The sequence below is a fragment of the Leuciscus leuciscus genome, assembly GCF_965113295.1.
Source record: "Leuciscus leuciscus genome assembly, chromosome: 1".
Taxonomy (NCBI): domain Eukaryota; kingdom Metazoa; phylum Chordata; class Actinopteri; order Cypriniformes; family Leuciscidae; genus Leuciscus; species Leuciscus leuciscus.
This window is the reverse complement of record NC_138725.1, coordinates 4,135,306-4,156,737: the sequence shown is the minus strand read 5'-3', so window position 1 is coordinate 4,156,737 and position 21,432 is coordinate 4,135,306. Positions and strand designations below refer to the sequence as shown.

The 21,432-nt window shown below is 39.1% G+C and overlaps 2 protein-coding genes and 1 long non-coding RNA gene across 3 annotated transcripts; 2 read left to right on the top strand and 1 right to left on the bottom strand.

The window, feature by feature from the left end:
• Nucleotides 1–573: 573 nt before the first annotated feature.
• Nucleotides 574–11,355, top strand: LOC309479641 (alpha-2-macroglobulin-like protein 1). Its single transcript, XM_082143824.1, has 34 exons — nt 574–867; nt 1,403–1,583; nt 1,659–1,815; nt 1,935–1,987; nt 2,121–2,141; nt 2,238–2,403; nt 2,479–2,563; nt 2,641–2,755; nt 2,827–2,947; nt 3,054–3,163; nt 3,238–3,405; nt 3,501–3,722; nt 3,807–4,019; nt 4,099–4,248; nt 4,481–4,630; nt 4,719–4,794; nt 7,665–7,776; nt 7,858–8,083; nt 8,165–8,288; nt 8,359–8,480; nt 8,559–8,610; nt 8,705–8,788; nt 8,875–9,051; nt 9,162–9,237; nt 9,323–9,479; nt 9,553–9,627; nt 9,728–9,890; nt 9,968–10,152; nt 10,222–10,443; nt 10,529–10,650; nt 10,754–10,835; nt 10,918–11,001; nt 11,074–11,179; nt 11,258–11,355. The coding sequence occupies exons 1-34, from the start codon at nt 788–790 to the stop codon at nt 11,296–11,298; spliced, it is 4,278 nt and encodes a 1,425-aa protein (XP_081999950.1). The 5' UTR covers nt 574–787; the 3' UTR covers nt 11,299–11,355.
• A 2,036-nt stretch (nt 11,356–13,391) lies between these two features.
• LOC309481959 lies at nt 13,392–16,491 on the top strand. Its single transcript, XR_014200153.1, has 3 exons — nt 13,392–13,955; nt 14,695–14,849; nt 15,173–16,491. It is a non-coding gene; the product is annotated as an uncharacterized lncRNA (long non-coding RNA).
• Nucleotides 16,492–16,548: 57 nt separating this feature from the next.
• Nucleotides 16,549–20,857, bottom strand: LOC309480050 (uncharacterized protein). Its single transcript, XM_082144412.1, has 10 exons — nt 20,690–20,857; nt 20,323–20,416; nt 19,755–20,052; nt 19,048–19,225; nt 18,867–18,943; nt 18,592–18,772; nt 18,249–18,497; nt 17,608–17,779; nt 17,362–17,507; nt 16,549–17,046 (listed from the first exon to the last, which is right to left on the bottom strand). The coding sequence occupies exons 2-10, from the start codon at nt 20,331–20,333 to the stop codon at nt 16,868–16,870; spliced, it is 1,491 nt and encodes a 496-aa protein (XP_082000538.1). The 5' UTR covers nt 20,334–20,416; nt 20,690–20,857; the 3' UTR covers nt 16,549–16,867.
• Nucleotides 20,858–21,432: the final 575 nt, after the last annotated feature.

Sequence of the window (21,432 nt, the reverse complement as noted above, 5' to 3'; positions counted from 1 at the left end):
GTTAAAACAACTAATCTTTCCAACTCAGGAGATGTCTGAATCGGTGTTTAACTAATCAGTAACACTTTACAATAAGGTTCTATTTATTACATTAAATAGTGCTAAAGAAAGTGAAAAGTACGTGTGAGTAAATGAGGGAGAAAAGAAAGTTAAAGGAAAGTTGATAGATGGAAGTCGTAAGAAGATTGAAGGTTAAAAGAAGGTTGAAAGATTTAAGTCTTAAGGGAATCCTTTGAAAGAAAGATCTATAATAAATATTCTTTTTTATTTTTTAAAAGTACTGTATTTTATTTTATTTTTCTAAACTGTTTTAATTATTCTTATTTCTTTTCATTATTTTAATTTCTTCTATGTAAAGCACTTTGAATTGCCATTGTGTATGAAATGTGCTATATAAATAAACTTGCCTTGCCTTGCCTTGCCTACATAAAAAGTACAGTTTGCTTACTCAAGCTTTAAAATAAATAAAACCACTTGTTTTTTTTTTGAAAAGCATATGACTACATTTTTCCACACAGTGCTATCAAGAATCTTAGCTGTGCAGAATTTGCCAATTTCAAACAAGTCTAGAGTTGGCAACCCTGTGATTAATTACTGTGGCTCCGCCCTAAAGATGTCCAGATTGCCTGTGAGAGCTAAATCAAGCTGTTATGAATTATAAATAACGCTGGCAACAGTGCAGCTGATTTAGAGTTAAGCTGTAGAGCAGTGTGGATCTGAACAGAAGTGCTGCAGGGTTTTTGAAAGAGACTCTTGATTTCTGTCTAGTCTTGGATGATTGCTCTTCATGGCTGTGAGGGAGATATGTGTTTGGAAAGGGCTCATTTTAGCCCTTTTCCTCTTTGCTGTTGATGGACAGAAAAGGCCGTAAGTACTATGGGCTTTGAAGTGAAAAGTGGCCTAATGTCTAATCTATGCTGAATGATGCAGTTGTAAAGCTGGCAAAATGAAGCACCAAAGCATTAAATGTTTAAGTTCATTAATCATGTTGTACTTGTTCCCATCTAGTGTTCAAATGATGAATGGGACCAACCAAACTATTCATTAACACTTGTTTTTTTTATACAAGTCCCTGTTGAATGGAGTTTGTGTGCTGTTGGAGTTATTGTTCCTCAAATATATTGCTGTACAAAAATGGCTGTATTGTGCTCTTATTTTGGGACCATGGCACATTGTTGTTAAATCAGAGGGTTTCCCATGTGTGTGTGGGGTGTTTTTTTTTTTTTTTTACGTTTGGTACTTCAACCCACTCTCTGATGGAGATAACCACTTTGGCTTATTTTTGATGCACAGACCTGGCAACCCTGTGGCAGCCACTTTCTGTGGATGTTCAACCAACATGTAAATGTTTTGACCTGATTCCCTTTGGTCTCTGAACCTAAACTTCATGATGTTTACACAGGTTATTCATGGTGACTTTCCCTGCAGTGATTGAAACTGGATCTGATGCCAAATTGTGTGCAAGTCTTCTGAAACCCCAAGAGAGTCTCACAATGACAGTTTCTCTGCTTGATGACAAAAGGATAACTCGACTTGTGAAGCAAGTTTCTTCAAAGCCATTTCATCAATGCTTTAGTTTCCAGGTCTGTTGTCATGAGACTTTTATTTTTTTTTATAGTTTTTTTTTTTTGTCTGAGTTAACTGAGCTTCTCCCACAGGCTCCTCAAGTAGATGGAGAATCTGTGCAGATGCTGAAGGTAGATGTTCAAGGGAAGGTCTTCAAAGCGACTGAAGAGAGAAAAGTCATGTTCAGACGTTACCTGCCTTTGACCTTCATCCAGACAGACAAACCCATCTACAATCCAGGACAAACAGGTGAGCTGTGATTGTCCCTTGGTTTAATATTAGAGGTGTGTATATAGTCCAGTACGCTACAAGTTCTGATTGTCTACAAGTGCATTATGCAAATAATATGAGTTTATCTGTCTTTGCAGTGAATTTCAGAGTTGTCACCATGGATGCCAAATTTGTGCCACTTGATCAGATGGTAAGGTCTGGCCATGAACAAATTGCAAATTTATTGCAGGTTATTTTTACGTGCACAGTTTTGCAGTTCTCTTCAATGATTGCTGCAATAGTGTCTATTTTAAATGCTTAATATTCCTGTCTTTGTCTTTCAGTACAATCTGGTGGTTGTGGAGGTGAGAATTTGTTCTGGTCCGAGTCTTTGAATGGAGCCACTGCCACTGTCTGTACATTTTGTTTGCCGTTTTATAAGCTGTTCATTGTTTTAATAGGACAATAATAATAACCGCATTGGTCAGTGGACAAACGTTTCCTCAACGGAGTGGATATTGCAGCTTTCTCACAAGTTAAACCCAGAGGCTCAGATGGGGATGTACACACTAAAGGCTTTTATTGGCGACCAAATGATCTCCCATGTTTTTGAAGTGAAAAAATATGGTAAGTTATTGTGAATGATGTGCAACAGTTCAGAGACAGATCTGAGGTCTTACAGCGTTTTTATTTCTGGTTTAGTTTTGCCCAAGTTTGACGTGACTGTAAACGCACCACAGACGTACAGCGTTGCAGATGTGGGACTGAAAGTCGAGGCTTGTGCCAAGTGAGTGAAACGTACAGATATTATCTTGTCTTGGGGGTTGGTCGGTTCTTAATTTTGTCCCTTGTGATGTTTCCCAGATACACATATGGCCAACCTGTACCCGGTCTAGCCTTGGTGGAAGTGTGCCGTGATCCTTTTCCATTCGTTGTGGTTCCTGATGTGACCCGTCGTTGCCTGACTAAAACTGCAGAGGTTTGACTCCTGCCTTACAGCGGAGGGTTTTTCTTGTGCTTGACTTTAATGTGACTTTGTTCTGTTACCAGATGAATGCCACAGGCTGTGCCTCCCTTAGCATCGGTACATCAGTGTTTTTCAACACTGAATTTGAAAATAACATGCAAGATACTTTTCTTGTAAATGTGAATGTCACTGAGGTGGGAACAGGTGAGCTTTTGGCTGATCTGAACCAATGGTACTTGCTTTAAAGTTTGTTTGCAGTTCTCTTTTTTTATTTTTATTCTTTTATATATTGCATCTCTCCACCCCCCAGATGTAGTCATGTCAAAATCTGCAACAGTGTCCATTACATTTGAAGTCGGCAGAGTTATATTTTTGGACATCCCAGAATATTTTGAACCTGGATCAATGATTAATGGGAAGGCAAGTATAATTAATTCCTTGTTGCAGAAGCCTTCACATTGGTTCCCTTTCCTAACCTTGATCATTTCCAAAAGATCTCAGTGTCTCGTTTTGATGGAACTCCAATCGCAAACAAAGCGGTTTATCTCCTGGATAACAGCTGGCCCAACAAACTGCTGCTGAATCTGACCACAAACCAGAAAGGACTGGCCTCATTCTCCCTTAGCGCTGCTAGTCTTCCTAAAGCCGCTCTGAATCTGGTGGTACGATTTGCTCTGTGTTTTGTGAAGTGTAGACTCTGATCTCTGTAGATCTCAATTTCTCTCGCAAGAAGCCAATTCCATTCGTTGTTCCCCAGGCAAGTGCTACTCCAGCGGTTGTCAATGGTTACAAATCGCCATACTTCACTACAGATACAAGGGTTGTTCAGCTTCTCCAACCTGATTCTCCTAACAACCCATCTAGTGAACTGACTATAGTGAAGCTTGAGCAGCCACTCAAATGTGGTGCTGCGTTTCCAGTGACCGTGAAGTATTCTTTTGGAGAGACTGGTGACTACAGCGTTGACATCATCTATATGGTGAGTGGATATCAGGTTTTTTTTTATTTTTTTATAATCATTGCTCTCGACTGTTTATGCACCCACTTGTTTTGTGTTTGTCAGGTCTTGTCCAGAGGATTGATCGTCCTCCATGGATTTCAGACGGTCAAAGCGAGGGCTTCTAATACAGTCACGAGCGGCTCGGTGTCTTTCCAGCTGTCTGTCAGTGTCGATATGGCTCCAGTAGTGCAGATTCTGGTCTACTGCGTTCTGCCCAGTGAGAATGTTGTTGTTGGTAGTGCGTCATTTGAAACCGAAATGTGTCTCCGAAACAAAGTATGATGTGCATTAGCACTTTTTTGGCTTTAAGTGGGGTATGATGACGTGTCCTAAAGCGTGTTGGTCCTTGTTCCAGGTGTCTCTACAGTTCTCTCCTGCTACGGCCGTTCCTGCTGAGGGAAATGTTCTGACTGTCTCTGCTCAAGCAGGATCTCTGTGTGGCATCAGTGCTGTAGATCAGAGCATCTGGATCTTGGAGCCAGGAAGACGTCTGAGTGCGAAAATGGTATCCTTGTGCAGTTGATTAAAATTCTTGTTGGCTTTGACTGACATTCAGGTTCAGCTTTAGAATTTGAGTAATGCTGAGAGAAATTGAACAAACCTATTCTGTTATGATTATAGCAGTTTTAGTGTACATCTTAACATACATTTATGTACTCTGTGACATAACATTCCAAACAGTAATGAATCTTGTTCAACACTTTTTTTCAAAAGTGTCCTTTTTTTCATGGTTTCAGGTGTTTGACTTGCTCCCGGTGCGATCACTATCAGGTTACCCAAACAGCGTTCAGGATGAACCAGAGTGTCTAGGTTTTCGACCACGTCTAGCTTTTGATATAGATCCTGCCTACACTGCTCCTACAAATCAAGCCTACACAACCTTCAAGGTAGAAAACTGTATTTTGTGACTACATGGTCACAAACTGAGTCATTGACTTTAAATCTGTCTTGTGTTTTGACTTGTCTCTCTGACAGAGCCTGGGAATGAAGATCGCAACAAATCTCGCTGTACAAGCCCCTCCGTGCCTGCTGTATCCCAGTTTCCCAGATGGTAGGTCTATGCAGAGAGGTCGTTCTTTCAGTGAAAAATTCTGCATGACTTGGTGAACTTGCTTTCAGTTATGTGAGGTTACCCTTATGAAAAAGTATACTTGAGTGATGTCCAAGTGTATTTAAGTATACATTATGTAGTACATATACTGTCAATATGTACTAGTAGTAAACTTGTAAGTGTACTATTTTAATACCGCTTGGGACTAAATTGGCCCACTTTTAGAATATAAGTGTGTTTAAGTGTAAGAGTAGTAAACTGTAAGTGCACAACTAGTTCACAATTGCGTTTCTCATTTGTACTGCAAGTGAACTTATGGGTATACTAGTAGTTTACTAATTTAATACATGTAGCAATTTTTTAGTTTACGAAAGTACACTTTGAAGTATACTCAGTAAACTAGTTTAGTAGTTTTATACTAGTTCTTTAAGTGAATTTAACATCATACTTGTAGTTTACTAATTTTATATTTTTGCTCTTTTACCGTGCTAAGCTACTAGTTTAGTAGTTATATACTGCAAGTTTTCTCTAAGTGAACTTAAAATTATACTTGGCTTACTAGTATATTTTTGCACTTGCAGTAGGCCTATACCACTGTTAATTTTTTTTTTTTTTATATACTTGAAATACCTTTAACTGTACTTTAATTTTAAACATTTTATTAGCTTCATGCATCCTATTTAATCAACACTTGAATGTTGGTAATGTAGTGAATTTCTAGCTCAAATGATATAGGCAATCAATTATGATGAATTGGGGTTATGGTTCATCTTTCGCATACAGTTTAATAAAATTATTGAAGCTGAAAAATAGATCAATTGTGTATATATCAATAACCCATCACAATGAATTATAATTTAATCATTAATATATCAGCGGTCCATTGTTCAGATCAATTATCAGAATAACTTTTAATGGAAATTAATGTAGTTATCAACAGTTGTTTGTCCAACAAACGGCCCAAGATTAACCCATCAATTTCTCAACAAAAACGATCTCTTATAATTCGAAGAAAGCTATTTTCTGGCCATGAAAAATCACCTTCCTGTTCTTATAAGATTTAGGTTACTTAAATAGTAACACATTTGTAGAGCTTTTTGTAGTTGTTAGATCGTAATGTTTCAGGGACTTTGAAATGTTGAGCAAACCGCAGCAATCAGGCATATATTGTTTTTAATAATATAACTACGAATACAGGATATTACAATTCACACAAGTATGCATACACAAAATACGAACACAAACAAATACAAGATACGAATAACGAAAGAGAGTGAGAGAAAATGAGAGGGAGTCACAGGTATAGCAAGTTTCAAACAGTGAAGTCTGAGACACCAAGCCTTTGAATCGCCCGAAAGGGAATAGACAACCTTAAGCAGTTTTGATTTACACGCCGTTTAATGTTTGATCACATTTTCTTACATTTGCGTGAGCAATCTTCTATCACTTGTTTCAGCTTCTATGTTTTGATCCGGAGATTCTGTACTAGATGTGTCATAGCGCCCCCTACCATATAACAGTGAAAACATGGACAGCTGGAATTCAGTCAATGGTGGGAAAGAGTAAAGTAGAAGTTAATTCCTATACACTACCAGTGGACTAGCCTACACAAAAAATCAGATACGCAGTATTAGAAATGTTTTATATCAATTTTCTAACAATGTAAGTTTCATAAGACTGTATATGAAAAACTATGTAAAATTATATTTAATGGGCTACTTGATCAAGAGTTCAAACAACTAGGATACTTAATTATACTTTTGTATATCTCGATCAAAAGATTGAGTACAAGTACAGGCCAAATATACTTTTCTCTCAGTATAAGTCAAGTACACATGTAACTAAGTATATTTGAGAAGTGTATATAAAATGTAGACTGAAAGTATGCTTTCTTATTTTTAGTTGAAAATAAGTATACTAATAGAAAACTTAAACTTTTTTTGTAAGGGTTATCACTGTGTACAAGATCAGGTTCGGTTTCTTATTTTATTTACTCTAAGCTATTCCACCCAAAAGCTTGATGCTATCTGAACATGTTAGTTTATAAGACGGTGTGTAATGTTTTTTAAAAAAAAGTATTTATTAAGCTACTCAAACAAAATAGTAAACAAGTACAAGCCAAGAATGCTTAATTATACTTTAAAGGAGAACTTGGTAACTTTTTTTAATGTAATAAAACTGTCTAGAAATCATTTGGATGGTTAAACAACCTGTTCTGGTGATATTGGTGACTTTTCCCGCTCCCCCCAGCGTTCCCAGGCGAAATTGGAAGTCTCGTGAGAAACGAGAATGAGAACGAGCGCAAAATACAAATTGCTTTATGGCAATTCGACATAAACAAACACGCATGTATGATGTATTACCAGATTACCCACCTCGGTAGACATAGCTCCACACAATACAGTTGGCTTGCTCCGATCAAAACAAACGCACATGAGCAGCGGTAGAGAGGGGGAGGAGGCCGCCGCAAGTGAGTTTTTTACGACCGTGTTGTGAAATATACGCCCCCCCACAGCTGTAGGGGGAGCTCGTGGGGAAAACATGCGACAACAAAAGGGAAAATCAGCGAAGAAGTGAGTAGAGTTCGCTAGAGTTACCGAGTTCTCCTTTAAGTAGCCTATATCTTGATCAACAAGTATAGGCCAATTTGAAGTGTATTTCTGAGAAGTACATACAAAGTATACTTTTTAGTTTAAAAGTATACTAATAGCACACTTTAATAAACCTTTTTTCGTAAGGGTACTACTTGTGGATCAACAAATTGTTGGGTGTTTTAATCATTTCCATAAATGCAATAAGAGGGGCAGTTATGAACCCTGTTTATTCTGCAGATACTAAGACAGTTTGGTGTAAAATTGCTTGTCTTTCAGTGGTGGTTTTGAATGGTCCTGTAGAAGAGGCTGGACCCAACACTTCCTCTTTTGAAGTGACTGTCAGGACTTACTTTCCAGAAACATGGCTCTGGCAGCTTGCTCGTGTGGGGTTCGTGAAGCATCTTGTTCCTTCTAAAGCTACTTGCGCAGTTTTTCTCCCTGTTCCCCTTATTTTTCTCCTGTCTTTCAGAAACACTGGATCAACACGAGTTCCCCTCACTGTTCCTGACACCATCACCACATGGGAGACTGAGGCGTTCTGCCTGTCTTCAAAAGGTTTTGGTCTGGCTCCTCCTGCTCTGCTGACAGTCTTCCAGCCCTTCTTCCTGGAGCTCTCCCTGCCATACTCCATTGTCCGTGGGGAGTCTTTTGAGCTGAAGGCCACAGTCTTCAGCTATCTGTCCAAGTGCATCATGGTCTGCCATGGTTTCTTTTATAATTCATCTGTATAGAGAAGGTCATGTGTCTTTGCTCCATGTGTTCTGTTTCATTGGCAGGTTAAAGTAACTCCAGCTTCATCCACTGCCTTCACTCTTAAACCATATACTGATCCGTATTCATCCTGTCTTTGTGCCAATGGGAGAAAGACCTTCAAATGGATTCTCTCAGCTTCTGTTCTTGGTCAGTTTTGGATCCTCTCTAAATTAAGTGTATATTAAGGGTGTTGCTCACTTCCTGTCTGTCACTGCAGGAACTGTCAATGTGACTGTCAGTGCTTCAGCTGAAGCATCCCAGACCCGATGTGGCACTGAAGTCGTGACTGTGCCTACGAGAGGACGCATCGACGTAGTCATTCGAAGTCTACTTGTCCTGGTAAGTGTTAACTAGCCTTCTGTAGTCTGGTCATGGAGCTCATGCTGCTTTACTGATGTGGTGTTATTGCTTCTATAGCCTGAAGGAGTTGAAAGGACAAACACCCAGAGTTGGTTACTGTGTCCAAAGGGTTTGTTTGCACTCCATGATTCCCAAATACGTTCTCCCTGTATAGCCAAACATTAGCCTAGCTCTAAAATGCTGATCCCTTCTCTTGTCTGCAGGAAAAGATCTTTCTGAAGACATGACTCTGAGATTTCCAACAAACATGGTTCAAGGATCTGCCAGATGCTCAGTTTCAGTCCTTGGTACTACATCTCATTCAGTAGAAACTGACGTGAAGTTTGGTAGAATAACTGTTTCTGATGTGGGTTTTATGCTTGACCTCTTGTAGGGGACATAATGGGTCGTGCGCTGAAGAATCTAAATGGGTTATTACAGATGCCATCTGGCTGTGGAGAACAGAATATGATCATTCTTGCTCCAAATATTTACATCCTACTGTACCTGAAGGTCACAGGGCAACTCACCGCAGCCATCCGAGAGACTGCCACAGGCTTCCTTCAGAGCGGTATGGATGACCAAATCCACTTTATATATGTAGGAGACTCAATTTCAAGGAAGCTTTGTCCTGCTCTTCCCATTGGACTATCACTTACATGTGCTGTATGATCTAATCAGGATACCAAGGACAACTGAACTTCAGACACAGCGATGGATCATACAGCACATTTGGTTATGATGAATCAAATACATGGTGAGTTTCACACTGTCCTACTGTTGTGTATAATCTGTCATGGCACAAACAGTTTGTTTAGTTTGTCAACCTTTTTCACGACCAGGTTGACCGCCTTTGTCATGAGGTCTTTTGGTCTAGCGAGGCAATTTGTCTTCATTGATCCACATGTCCTGCAGAGTGCAAAGGATTGGCTGATCAGCAAGCAGGGTTCAGACGGCTGTTTCATGCAGCAGGGAACTCTGTACCATAGTGACATGAAGGTGCATTACATGTTTCTAAATGCACTGGACAATTGACTGGTCTTCTAAATCAGTCTCTTTTCTTTCTTTTAAGGGTGGAGTTGGTGACAGTGTGACCATGACTGCCTACATTGTTGCATCGCTGCTTGAACTAGGTGTCCCCACCACGGTAACCAATCCAGTAGTTGTATAAGCTCCTTGCAGATGACCCTCCTGTTCTGGCTGACTGATATGCGCTTTTTTTTTTTTTTTTTTTTTTTTTTTTTTAGGATTCTGTCATTACCAACGGTCTGTCATGCTTGAGGCCTGTCGTTGGGAACCTTGGAAACACTTATGCCACAGCTCTGCTGGCCTACACCTTCAGTCTGGCCGGAGAGACCACCACTCGATCACAGCTTTTAACAGCCTTGAACAACCTTGCAATTTCTGAAGGTAAGATTTACCAGCCTCTTGATGTTGATTCATCAGGGTCTTTGGCATCAACTTTCTCACCTCCATCTTATCCTAAGGCACTAAGGTCCATTGGTCTCAGACGACATCTGGTGATACTCTGGCGGTGGAGATCAGCTCTTACGTGTTGCTAGCGGTTCTTGCTGTTCAGCCTCTCACGGCAGCTAATCTGGGTTATGCTAACCGCATTGTCAACTGGCTCGTGGCCCAGCAGAATCCCTATGGAGGGTTTTCCTCCACCCAGGTGCCTCTGACTACCAAACATGAGTGCAATCATTTTAAGGATTTATTTTTATCTTGTACTTGTTTTTAGGACACTGTGGTGGCTCTTCAGGCTCTGTCTGTGTACGCTGCTCAAGTGTTCAGCTTGGACGGCTCCAGCACTGTTACCGTACAGTCCTCAGTAGTAGGAGGAGACTCTTATAGCTTCAAAGTGAATCGGGACAACAGGCTGCTGTATCAAGAAAAGCCACTGAAGAACGTTCCAGGCAAATATAGTGTTAAAGCATCAGGATCCTCTTGTGTGTCTGTGCAGGTCTGTATCTTCATCCCATCTATCTATATTTGTTGTGCACAGCCAAATCTAAATGTGTTTGTTTGATTTTCTACTCGTACTATAGGTTGCGTGTTTCTACAACATCCCAACACCCGTTAAAGTCTCCATGACGCTGAGTGTCGAAGCGAAGGTGACTGGAGACTGCCAACCACTTGGAGCCAATCTCATGTTGAAGTTCACTGTGAAGTAAGCCGCATTGTGTCCTGTAACCAACTGATGTTTATGACTCTTACAAAAAGGGAAGCTGTGTTCTTGGTCTGGACTAAACCTCTTTTTCACACTCATTCAGATACAATGGTGTAAAATCAAGCACTAACATGGTTCTAGTTGACATTAAGCTCCTGTCAGGCTTCACGGCAGATGCGTCACTGGTTTGTATTTAAGATGATTTAGAAAGTCCCAAGATGCTTGAAGCTCCTTCAATTGTAATTGTGCAAATGATGTTCCCCTCAGCTTGGTTCTTCACCCCAATCGTTTGCCCCACTAGTGGAGCGGGTTGATGTTGAAGATGATCATGTCCTAGTGTATCTGAAAGAGGTGAGACTGGGTATATTACTAGCTGCCATCTTGAGTGTTGTGTATTTGCTGTTCATCCTTTCTGTCTTGTAGGTTCCCAAAGGCGTCCCCATGAGTTACACTCTGCTGCTGAAACAGGTTCTTGCAGTGGAAAATCTCAAGCCAGCAGTCATCAATGTTTATGACTACTATCAGCCAAGTACGCTTTCATCCTAACCATGCTTTGCTCTGGCTGAATTCACTGTTAAATGGAGTTCATTTTCTGTTCCTATTTCAGGTGATTCATTTGAGACCACCTACACATCTTCCTGTCCATGATTTGATTCAGTACTGGCTGTAGGACATGTGACTTGAATAAAACCACTATACAACCAGTTCTGTTGCCTCTTGTTCCTAACTGCACTTTTGCACTGCACTTTCCTTGATCTTTTGACAGTTAAGAGTTCATTACACTATAAAATACCCTGTAAGTTTCAAAACTTCCTTATTTCAAAAACTGCCTTTATTGAAACCAGGGCCAGAAAACCAAGGCATCTCAAGTGGAGACTTGTCACCTCACAGGGCAGTTGTAGACTGCCTTTGCAGAATACTATCAATGCCTGTAGGCTTGTTTGAGATGCGCCTTGCTTCGCCTGAGATGTGAGTAGGCGGCTGCCGTGAAAAGTGCAGGCAAACCGGACAGTTCTCTCTTCTCGCAGTGGATCAGACAGCTGCGAGATCAAAAATGGATATCGCGGGATTCACGCTTGTGCACAGTGTTGCTAAAACTGGATGTGTTTTAAGTTCTGTTGCTTTTATATAAAAATAAATATAATGAACAAGACGCCCAGAGTATGTATTTAATTCCATTCCAAAAACATGTTTATCAATCTTTTTTTCTTTAAAGGTGGTATCAGCGATTTCAGGCCCAAACATAAATGTTCACATTCATCTAATCTTACCTAACGATCCGCTAGCTGCCCACCCCATAAGCATGCCGTCAAAAAAAACGCGTCTCTGTAGGCAGCCTAGGCTCTGAGATCTGCACACAAAAACAGTTGTCTTCACCCAGTTTAGCCAAACACTCAAAACCCAAACAAATAGTGTTCCAACCAATCACTGACAGGGGTGGGTGTTGTGAGGTTTTGCGCTCGTGCACGGCTGCCTATGACGAGCCTAGGCTGCCTACAGAGACGCGTTTTTTTTGATGGCATGCTTATGGGGCGGGCAGCTAGCGGATCGTTAGGTAAGATTAGATGAATGTGAACATTTATGTTTGGGCCTGAAATCGCTGATACCACCTTTAATACGACACGTTTTCTTTAAATAAAAATTGCAATGCATAACCCATTGAGATCGCACTGTCAGATAGTTTGAGAATATTCACACATAACGTATACACATAAAAATAGTTTTAAAATAATTTAAAAAAAAAGAACAATTCATCACGGTTGTTTTAGCTAATGATCATTAAGCTGTGTCGTCAGCAAGTCGTTTCCCATCATGCTTTTGATCAGCGCAGTCGGTGGAGAGCAACTGCGCTCGACTGCAGAATTTGACACATCCGCCTTGCGCTCTCGAGAGTTTTTTGACATATGTTAGCATGACATCAGAGCAAGGCGGACCCAAGGGGGCAATCATTCGGAATAAACTGAAGTTTCCCCGGGCGCTGTCATTGATTAGCAGACCATCACCTGCTGTTAGCATTCCATTGACTCCCATTCATTTTGGCGTCACTTTGACAGTGAATAACTTTACATCTGAGGCTTTAAAGACTCCATTTGTCCATTATTTATTTCTAAAGAAACATGAAAAAGTATAAAAGGCTCCATTACCTTGTATCTTACGCTATGGCTACGGTTTTGTAAAAGTAGGCTAACAATTGATTCATAACCACGCGACTCTCTGTCGCACAGTAGAGAGATTACCGTATGGACAGGAGGAGAAGCTCGCGGGCAATTGGGGGGACGTGTCAAGAAGAGACCGTCATTCTTGCCTTCAAAAAGTTCACTTTTGAAAACTTGATTACAGTCAGCAATGTGGTATGAGGACAGCAATGCTAGAGCCTTTATGTAAACGGGTCACGTGCTGTGTTTGTCCAGTCAATATTATTGACACCGCAAATAAGGACTTTAGCCCGGGATTTAGGAATGTGCAGTGTGAAACGGCAGCTTATGAATAACCAGGATAACCAGAATTCCTCAGATGTTCCTCGGTTATGCGCAACAGAATGATAGTCACCCCTGCAATTGCTGAAAAATAAGCAATTTAACAAAAGTTAAGGGTCAAGAGCCCAACTAAAGCAAACGCTGATCACCATGATGGGGACCTCAAAGAAAACATTTTCAACCATCATCTAAACATCTGTTGACTCTCAATAAGAACTTCTGTAGACGTCTGATAGAAATAGTCAATCTGTTTAGTACAGAGATGGGAAGTAACGAAGTACAAATACTTTGTTACAGTACTCAAGTAGATTTTTCTGATATTTTTACTTTACTTTACTATTTATTTTTATTATTACTTTTTACTTTTACTCCTTACATTTTAACTTGAATATCGGTACTTTCTACTCCTTACATTTAAAGGAGTCATAACCTAGTATTACATTGGATACCTACTGCTGTATTATAGTATTTCAGGCCCTTCTAAAAAAGAAAAGTGGAAAAAAAATAAACACAGACCTACTTTTACCCTTATTTCTGAAGGCATTATTGTCTCGCGAGATCAATGCGATGTTTTGGCTGTCATGGACGCTCATTTTAATAATGCAAATGATGGGCGCGTTGATTGGTTGAAGGAAGGAGGGGGGTTGACACGCAGGTAACTTCAGCATCATTACAAACTGACATCATGGCGCAAGTGGTGAATGAACCCGACCCGGCCGCGACCTACGGGATTCAACCCTACATGTTTGAGCCGGACTCTGAACCAGAGCTGGAAAGGGAAGATGTAGAGTTGTTGGAAGGACGTCTACATCAAGATGTCTCTGAATGGTAAAGACAATCATTTTGACTGAGACATACATTAACATCGGTAACGAGCTAAAACGTTTGTTGCTATTTTCTCCCACATAGGTTTACCTTTTATTTAATGTCGATTACATTAACGGAGATGTAGTCTACTTATTTTATCAGCTTACAGTGGTTATTGAGATGAGACGTTTACTATCATGTGCTGTTTTTGCCTTGTTTCACGTTATTTAGACATTCAATATTTTTCTTCTTTAGACAGGTAACGTGTTGTTTTTCTTTATGTTTATTATTACTTGACTGTTTGTTTTATTTATCTATGTATCGTTATCTATTCTATAAAAAATCAATACAATGATATGTTGTCATAGTTATATAATATACAATTCTATGAAAATATAGCTGTATCATTTTCTTGTCTGTTTATCACTGAGGGCAAACTTCATAATAACAATGTATCATATTTTAAACTATATTTATGTACTTTTCAGTGAGTCACAGTGTATTAGATGATTCACTAATGTCCAGTGAAGTGGCTCATTTGCTAAAATACCATCCTGACTCCTGACACTGTAGTGGACATTATGCATCAAAGTGTCAATGTCACAATCTCACTCTTGTCTACTCCTAGCAGTGTTTTTGTAATTTGACAGATATATCAAAATCATCTAGTCATTCGTTTGCATACAAGCATTGTAACCTACTTTTTTGTTCATATATGTAAATATTATTATTTTTTTTTGTTTGTTTATTTATATCACAGGTTTTAAGAAGGATGAATCAGATACAGACTCCTCCCATGTGTATGATTCAGCATCCTGGATTAGACCCAGTGTGTTTGAACATCTATTCTCTTCAAAATGCAAGAAACATTTATATGCAGGACTATGGACATCTGCCTATTGGAGGCAGTGAAAGGCAAGTTTTATTCAGCAACTGTAAACACTAATTGAATAAAGATTATTGGCATTGCCAACCTTATTCAACACAACAATAGGAAAACTAAGATGCTTGTTCAGTCTGATCATTGCATGTACACTAATAATTGCAACTTTACTGGTAATCTACAATTGTATTGGATGTAAATAGAATGTTATAGAACACAATAATATTTACAAAAGTTCTTGCAATAAGTACAATTTGAAGAAACAAACACCTGCAATTTAAACGTTGCTTTATTTTTTTTAAAACATGCAAACTTAAATCATTTTTTTTTTAAACATTGTACATCCTATTTACAGTGAATACAGGCACTTATCATATCGGTGCTTTGTGAGTTGGTGCTGGGGACATCTTGGACACAAGATCAGGGTGGTCATTCCTGCATGTGTGGTGCTGCGTATCCGCCGTGAGTTCCCCGATTCAGATGGAGGATATACAGTTGTGTTCAAAAATAATAGCAGTGTGTTTAAAAAAGTGAGTAAAGCTCAAAATCCTAATAATAACTTTTATTTCAATACACAAAAATGCATTGGGAACACTGCACATTCTATTCAAGATCAAAACATGAAGAAAAATTTATCAAATTTGTTATTACTTTATAGAAAGTGAAGAAAAGGGAATATTAGGCTGTTCAAAAAAATAGCAGTGTCTGCATTTTTCTTTACAAAGTCAAACATTTACTGTATAAAATGAAAAATGCTTGAAGATTTAGCTTTCTTGTGAATCACTGAACTAATATTTAGTTGTATAACCACGGTTTCTGAGAACTGCTTCACATCTGTGTTGCATGGAGTCGACCAACTTCTGGCACCTGTGAACAGGTATTCCAGCCCAGGACGATCGCACTACAGACCACAGTTCCTCTGCATTTCTTGGTTTTGCCTCAAAAACAGCATTTTTGATGTCACCCCACAGGTTTTCTATTGGATTAAGGTCCGGGGATTGGGCTGGCCACTCCATAACGTTAATCTTGTTGGTCTGGAACCAAGATGTTGCTCGCTTACTGGTGTGTTTTGGGTCGTTGTCTTGTTGAAACACCCATTTCAAGGGCATTTCCTCTTCGGCATAAGGCAACATGACCTCTTTAAGTATTTTGATGTACTCAAACTGATCCATGATCCGTGGTATACGATAAATAGGCCCAACACCATGGTATGAGAAACATCCCCATATCATGATGCTTGTGCCACCATGCTTCACAGTCTTCACAGTGTACTGTGGCTTGAATTCAGTGTTTGGGGGTCGTCTGACAAACTGTCTGCGGCCCCTAGACCCAAAAAGAACAATCTTGCTTTCATCAGTCCACAAAATATTGCGCCATTTCTCTTTAGGCCAAATTGTATCCTCTTTAGCACATGTCGTTTTTTCAACAATGGGACTTTGCGGGGGCTTCTTGCCGATAGCTTGGCTTCACATAGGCGTCTTCTAATTGTTGCAGTACTCACGGGTAACTTTAGATCTTCTTTGATCACCCTGGAGCTGATCATTGGCTGAGTCTTTGCCATTTTGGCTATTCTTCGATCCATTCGAACGGTAGTTTTCCGTTTTCTTCCACGTCTTTCTGGTTTTGGTTGCCATTTTAAAGCATTTGATATCATTTTAGCTGAGCAGCCTATCATTTTCTGCACTTCTCTATAAGTTTTCCCCTCTCCAATCAGAGAGAAATGCACTATAACCACCATGTACAGTCCAGTACTGCCTTCGTCCTTAAATAAGGGCCACTTATTGACGCTAGTTTTTTCACAGAATGATTAACCTCACTAATTGAACTCCACACTGCTATTATTTTGAACACACCCCTTTCAATTAATGATTCAATTATACAGAATTAGCAGCATACATGTCATGACTGTTGGGTCTGTTGTTTTTCTATTACTCTACTACACCTACTAGTAAATTATTTGCCATGTAGAAATATAATTTCTACCAAAAACAGTGATTGATCTGGTTAGTGATGTTGGACTGCTACTATTTTGAACACAACTGTACAGGCTTCAGGGTCCCGCTCGATTGAAGCGTGACACATAGCGGGCTACAACGTCTTCCTTTGCTGGTGCTTCAAACTGAGAGCAGAGTGAGTCTGGCACAGGTATCTGCTTGAGCTGACTGACGAAAGGTTCTGGGTCAGGAAACACCACATCAAAAACCAGGTGCATCAGCTCATCCACATAGTCTGAAGGCAAGAACAGACATTCTTTGGATTAATAAACAAAACAGCCCATTTTTAAATTGTCATCAACATTCACTTTTATTTATTTTTTTTAATTTTTTTTTAATACAGCATCACATGTATATGTAAATGTTATGTTCACAGATTAAGGTCAGATAGGTTTCAAAAGTCTGTTTATATGGTGTTGTACAAGTCCAAATAATTGTAATTATACATCTGCATTTTATATTGTAATTTATCACATTATTTTTATATATATATATATATTGTCTATGTTTGATCAGTGTGCAATAATAAATAATTCATAAGTTAACTTACTGAATGTCGGCTCTTCTTTCAGTGGCTTTACTGTACATGTCCCTTTTCTTCCTTTTGGCCAGTAAAGTTTGAATGAAGGTTTCCCATCAGCCTGCCTTTGTGGACTGTCAGCGTTCTCATTATAGTGCATCGCAGACAGGTAGAGTCTTTGGAAAGAGAAATTCACAAATGTCGTCACTGTGTATTACGGATGTTGGGGCTCGATATTGAACATTTTCACAAACATTAAGACCCATTATTATTTACCTGCATAGCATTCCCAAGAATGGAAATGCCACACTTTTTGGAACAAATCGAATGACCACTGAGTGAAAAGCCTCCAGCGATGACGTTTGGTGATGGGGGCTTAGCTTTGACACGTCTTTCAGGACTCTCTTGCTTGTAAACAGCTTCTCCAACTTATAATGAACTGGTGTTCCTAATAGTTTGATGAAAAAAAAATATTGGACAACAACTTTATGCAACTTTTTGATTGTGACCTACTTGATGAATATAAAACAATGGTTATAGGTTAAGCTGTGTTCATACTTAGAAACCAATACAGTATAATACCTACGTACAGTTTTTACAATTCAAAATTCACTCGTTTTTATTTTACAACACCACATATGGAAAATTATGTGGTTTTTAATTTATTATTGTTGTTTGTAAAAACAGGACTCCACCAGAAGCTATTTTTAGCTTATAAGAATGGGGATCACATACAAAATACATATATATTTTAAATATAATTGCTGCTTATAATAGAATGAAATATGATGAATTTAATTATCTTTTAGAATTATAGATATTCTATTGCATTTTAATCAGGTATCTGTTTTATCGAATTCATAAATTACAATATTTTGTAGGCCATTTGGATTTGTGTGTTACCAGAATAAAATGACCTGCTTTCAACCATTTCTCCTTGTCCGTCGACACACGTGAAGCATGACGACAGGCTGGGTACAGGGGGTCATCGTGGTTATGGATGTCCTGTAGGTGGTTTATCACAGACAACCACTTGGCGATCCTCTCTGGCCCAGAGGTCGATGAAGCCGCAATCCAGTAGATCTGGTTCTTTATCATCGGCAACCATTTTTTCACCTTTTCACAGTCCTTTGTTTTAGAAATAGCCGTCAATTTTTTGCCCATACCTACAAAAACATTGAAAATATAAAATAATGGCCAGGGCAATTAAACATAGGTCAACATTTGCCATAATGAATGAAATAAGTAAATGTCAAACACCTTTCTCAAAGTGCCAGACATCATAGTACTGAGTTATTTTGGCATCAGTGAGGAATTTCTGGATCTGGGGGAGCCGATCCGATACGATGCAGTCCAACTTAATTCCAGACTCTGTGATGACTGCAAGGCTCCTCTTCAAACCTTCCTTTTCCATGTTCACGCTACCTCCAACCTCGTTGCTCTATTACGAAATATGTATATGAGTGGATTACATTTAATACATTAAGGCTAATACAGCAAAGGCATCTCATAATTTATGTGATTTAGTCAGTTACCTGGACTAGCTGGATGTCGATGACTGTGTTTTTGTTCAAGTCCATCATGGTGTAGCTTCCAAACTTTGCACTATGTCCTGAACACATAATTGTATAAATGTTATTGATGAAAATAATGCAAAAAAAGTGCATTAATCCACTATTTTCCTGTATTAAGATTTTCAAAAATAAAAACAATTGCCTGGTGAATCAGCCCTCATATCGCCACCAAGAATAGCACTCCCGTCTGTACTCAGCTGTTGCAAGACGGCTGCCTGATCATTCTTCCACTTGTGAAGCACAGCGGGCTCGATAAAGTTGCGGCAATGTCTTCGGAACTGTCTGTAGCTGTGCATCTGCAACTGCATGGCCTTGAAGACCTGTCATGAAAAAAACAAAACAAATCACATTTAATGGGTTTACATGTTGATAAACATATTTTATTAACATTGCATATGTAGAAGAAAATTGTGGTGAGTCTAAATCTTATACCAAGCAGTGTTGCTATTTGGGTTTTACATGAAAAGACAAAAATCCAGAAATGGTGGTGTATCACTTTAAACAAACTTCCTTTTGACAGGGCTGACTCAACTTTAGTCCACCAGGTAGACAATCCCACAGACTTTTGAAGTGTTGCTGCTATATAACAGTAAATACAAAATGATGAGGAGACTACTGGAGAGCTTCGGAAAGACCAATTGAAACCAAATAAGGCGTGTTGCTGCTGTTAATAACCAAATATATAAAGGATAGTGTGCGTTGAGGACTAAGGGGGTATTAATCACTGCACTATGCAACATCAAGTAGATGAGCCCCCAACCTCAGCCATTTAATGAAGAGCATTCCATTACCACAATTAATGGTTTTTGAAGCTATGATAACAATATTAGACAAACTCCTTGGACATACCTTCTGTATATTGAAGAAAGAAGCACCAGACACGTAGATGGCTGTAGAAAGCTGTAAATTTCCCGCTGGTGTGGAGTTTCCAATAACTGGCTGACTCTTCCACCGTCGTTGGTACTGGCAATGTGGACATCTCTGCCAAACTTCCATGAATGTACCTCTCAGTCTTGTCTTGACCTCACAAACTTTTGTACACACTGGGCACTTCTCAAAAAGCTCCATGAGGCATTCTTCAAAGACCAACAGCTTTCTCATTTTGGGAATGGCCGATGACTGTTCAGGAAGGGGAATGGTGTCTTCCCTACATTGACAGAGTGAAAACAGTCACATGCAAGTACAATGTATAAATGCAGGTTTAGATATATAGGTCCAAGTCAATTGAAAAGGGAATACCAAACATTACAAATTTTAGCAGTTCTTAGCATACAGACAAATGTCCCTGGTTTATAATCAAATACATCAGTACTCACATAAGGATTAACATGATATATAATTAAAAACAGTTAGTGAAATAGGACAAAAACATGTTGAATAGTAATCAGGCAATTTTTCTTAAATCAGAATAACTTACAATGTTTCCATTGACTGACTAAACACATTAACTGAATTTGCGGGGTTATACGTGGAGTCATCTGCTTCTGGTGCCACAAAAGAGGAGCTAGCCTCTGCAGTACTGGCCACATCTTCATCCTCCTCCATGAGACGAGGCCTCTTTATACGTGGCTTTATTGGTGTTGAGGACCATGGATGGACAGGATGTAATGTAGATGGTGATGTGCAGATGCCTACATCAGTAGTGGTCTTGACTTTTGTCTGGGTTCCTTTTATGCAGAGAAACAGATAGACATGACAACACAATCAAAAAAAATGTTCTTGCATGAATAATGTGACACTCTTTGTCATTTTTTAGTTTAAAAAAAATAATAAAGTCTACATACCTTCACTTCGGAAGTGTGGTTGCAAAGTTTTAAAAGACAGTTGCGTTCCAGTTGATGCCAGCACCACGGGTTCAGTCTGGCAGCCAACATCTCTAACGTTTGATGAAACGACAGTACTGGTACCAGACACTGCATGAGATGTGCTAGCCTAATAATGGCATAATGAAATAATAAAAAAAAACAATTACAATTAAAAAAAAAAAAAAAAAAAAAAATATGAGTGTAATTATTAGGGCTGGGCGATATGGACCAAAAGTCATATCTCGATATATTTAGGCTGAATATCGATATACGAAATATATCCCGATATTTTTTTCAGCAAACTGAGAGCAAATGTTCAGTCAAAGCCAAATATGACATGTTAAAAGTAGTTTTATTGAAACCAGCTATTTCAGTGAACAGTTGCAAAATCAAATGAATAAATAATAAACAGGTTTCTTCACCTTAGGGCTGCATGATTATGACAAAAATCATAATTGCCCATATTGTTATTTGCGATTGATTAATTATGATCATCAAAGTTTACATTGAATATATGTGACTGTCTGTGTTTGTGTGTGGATGGAATCACACGGAGAGCAGGTGGATGGTTACTCAAGATCTCTTTACTTAGCCTGCAACAGACAGACTGGGACAAACAGGACCAAAAGCTGGTTAAAGGCAGTGCATCACGCATCAATGTTGCTCATAGATCATCAGCGAGAGATGTGAAACTCTGCTGGATATACATTTTTACAAAGTGA

Coding starts and splice junctions, on each gene's coding strand:
- LOC309479641 (XM_082143824.1), top strand. CDS start 788: ATGGCTGTGAGGGAGATATGTGTTTGGAAAGGGCTCATTTTAGCCCTT. Junction 9,480..9,552: donor TGTACCATAGTGACATGAAG/GTGCATTACATG, acceptor CTTTCTTTTAAG/GGTGGAGTTGGTGACAGTGT. Junction 10,444..10,528: donor CCTCTTGTGTGTCTGTGCAG/GTCTGTATCTTC, acceptor CTCGTACTATAG/GTTGCGTGTTTCTACAACAT.
- LOC309480050 (XM_082144412.1), bottom strand. Junction 19,226..19,754: donor CTTTCTTCAATATACAGAAG/GTATGTCCAAGG, acceptor TTTTCATGACAG/GTCTTCAAGGCCATGCAGTT. Junction 18,498..18,591: donor TGTCTGGCACTTTGAGAAAG/GTGTTTGACATT, acceptor ATGTTTTTGTAG/GTATGGGCAAAAAATTGACG.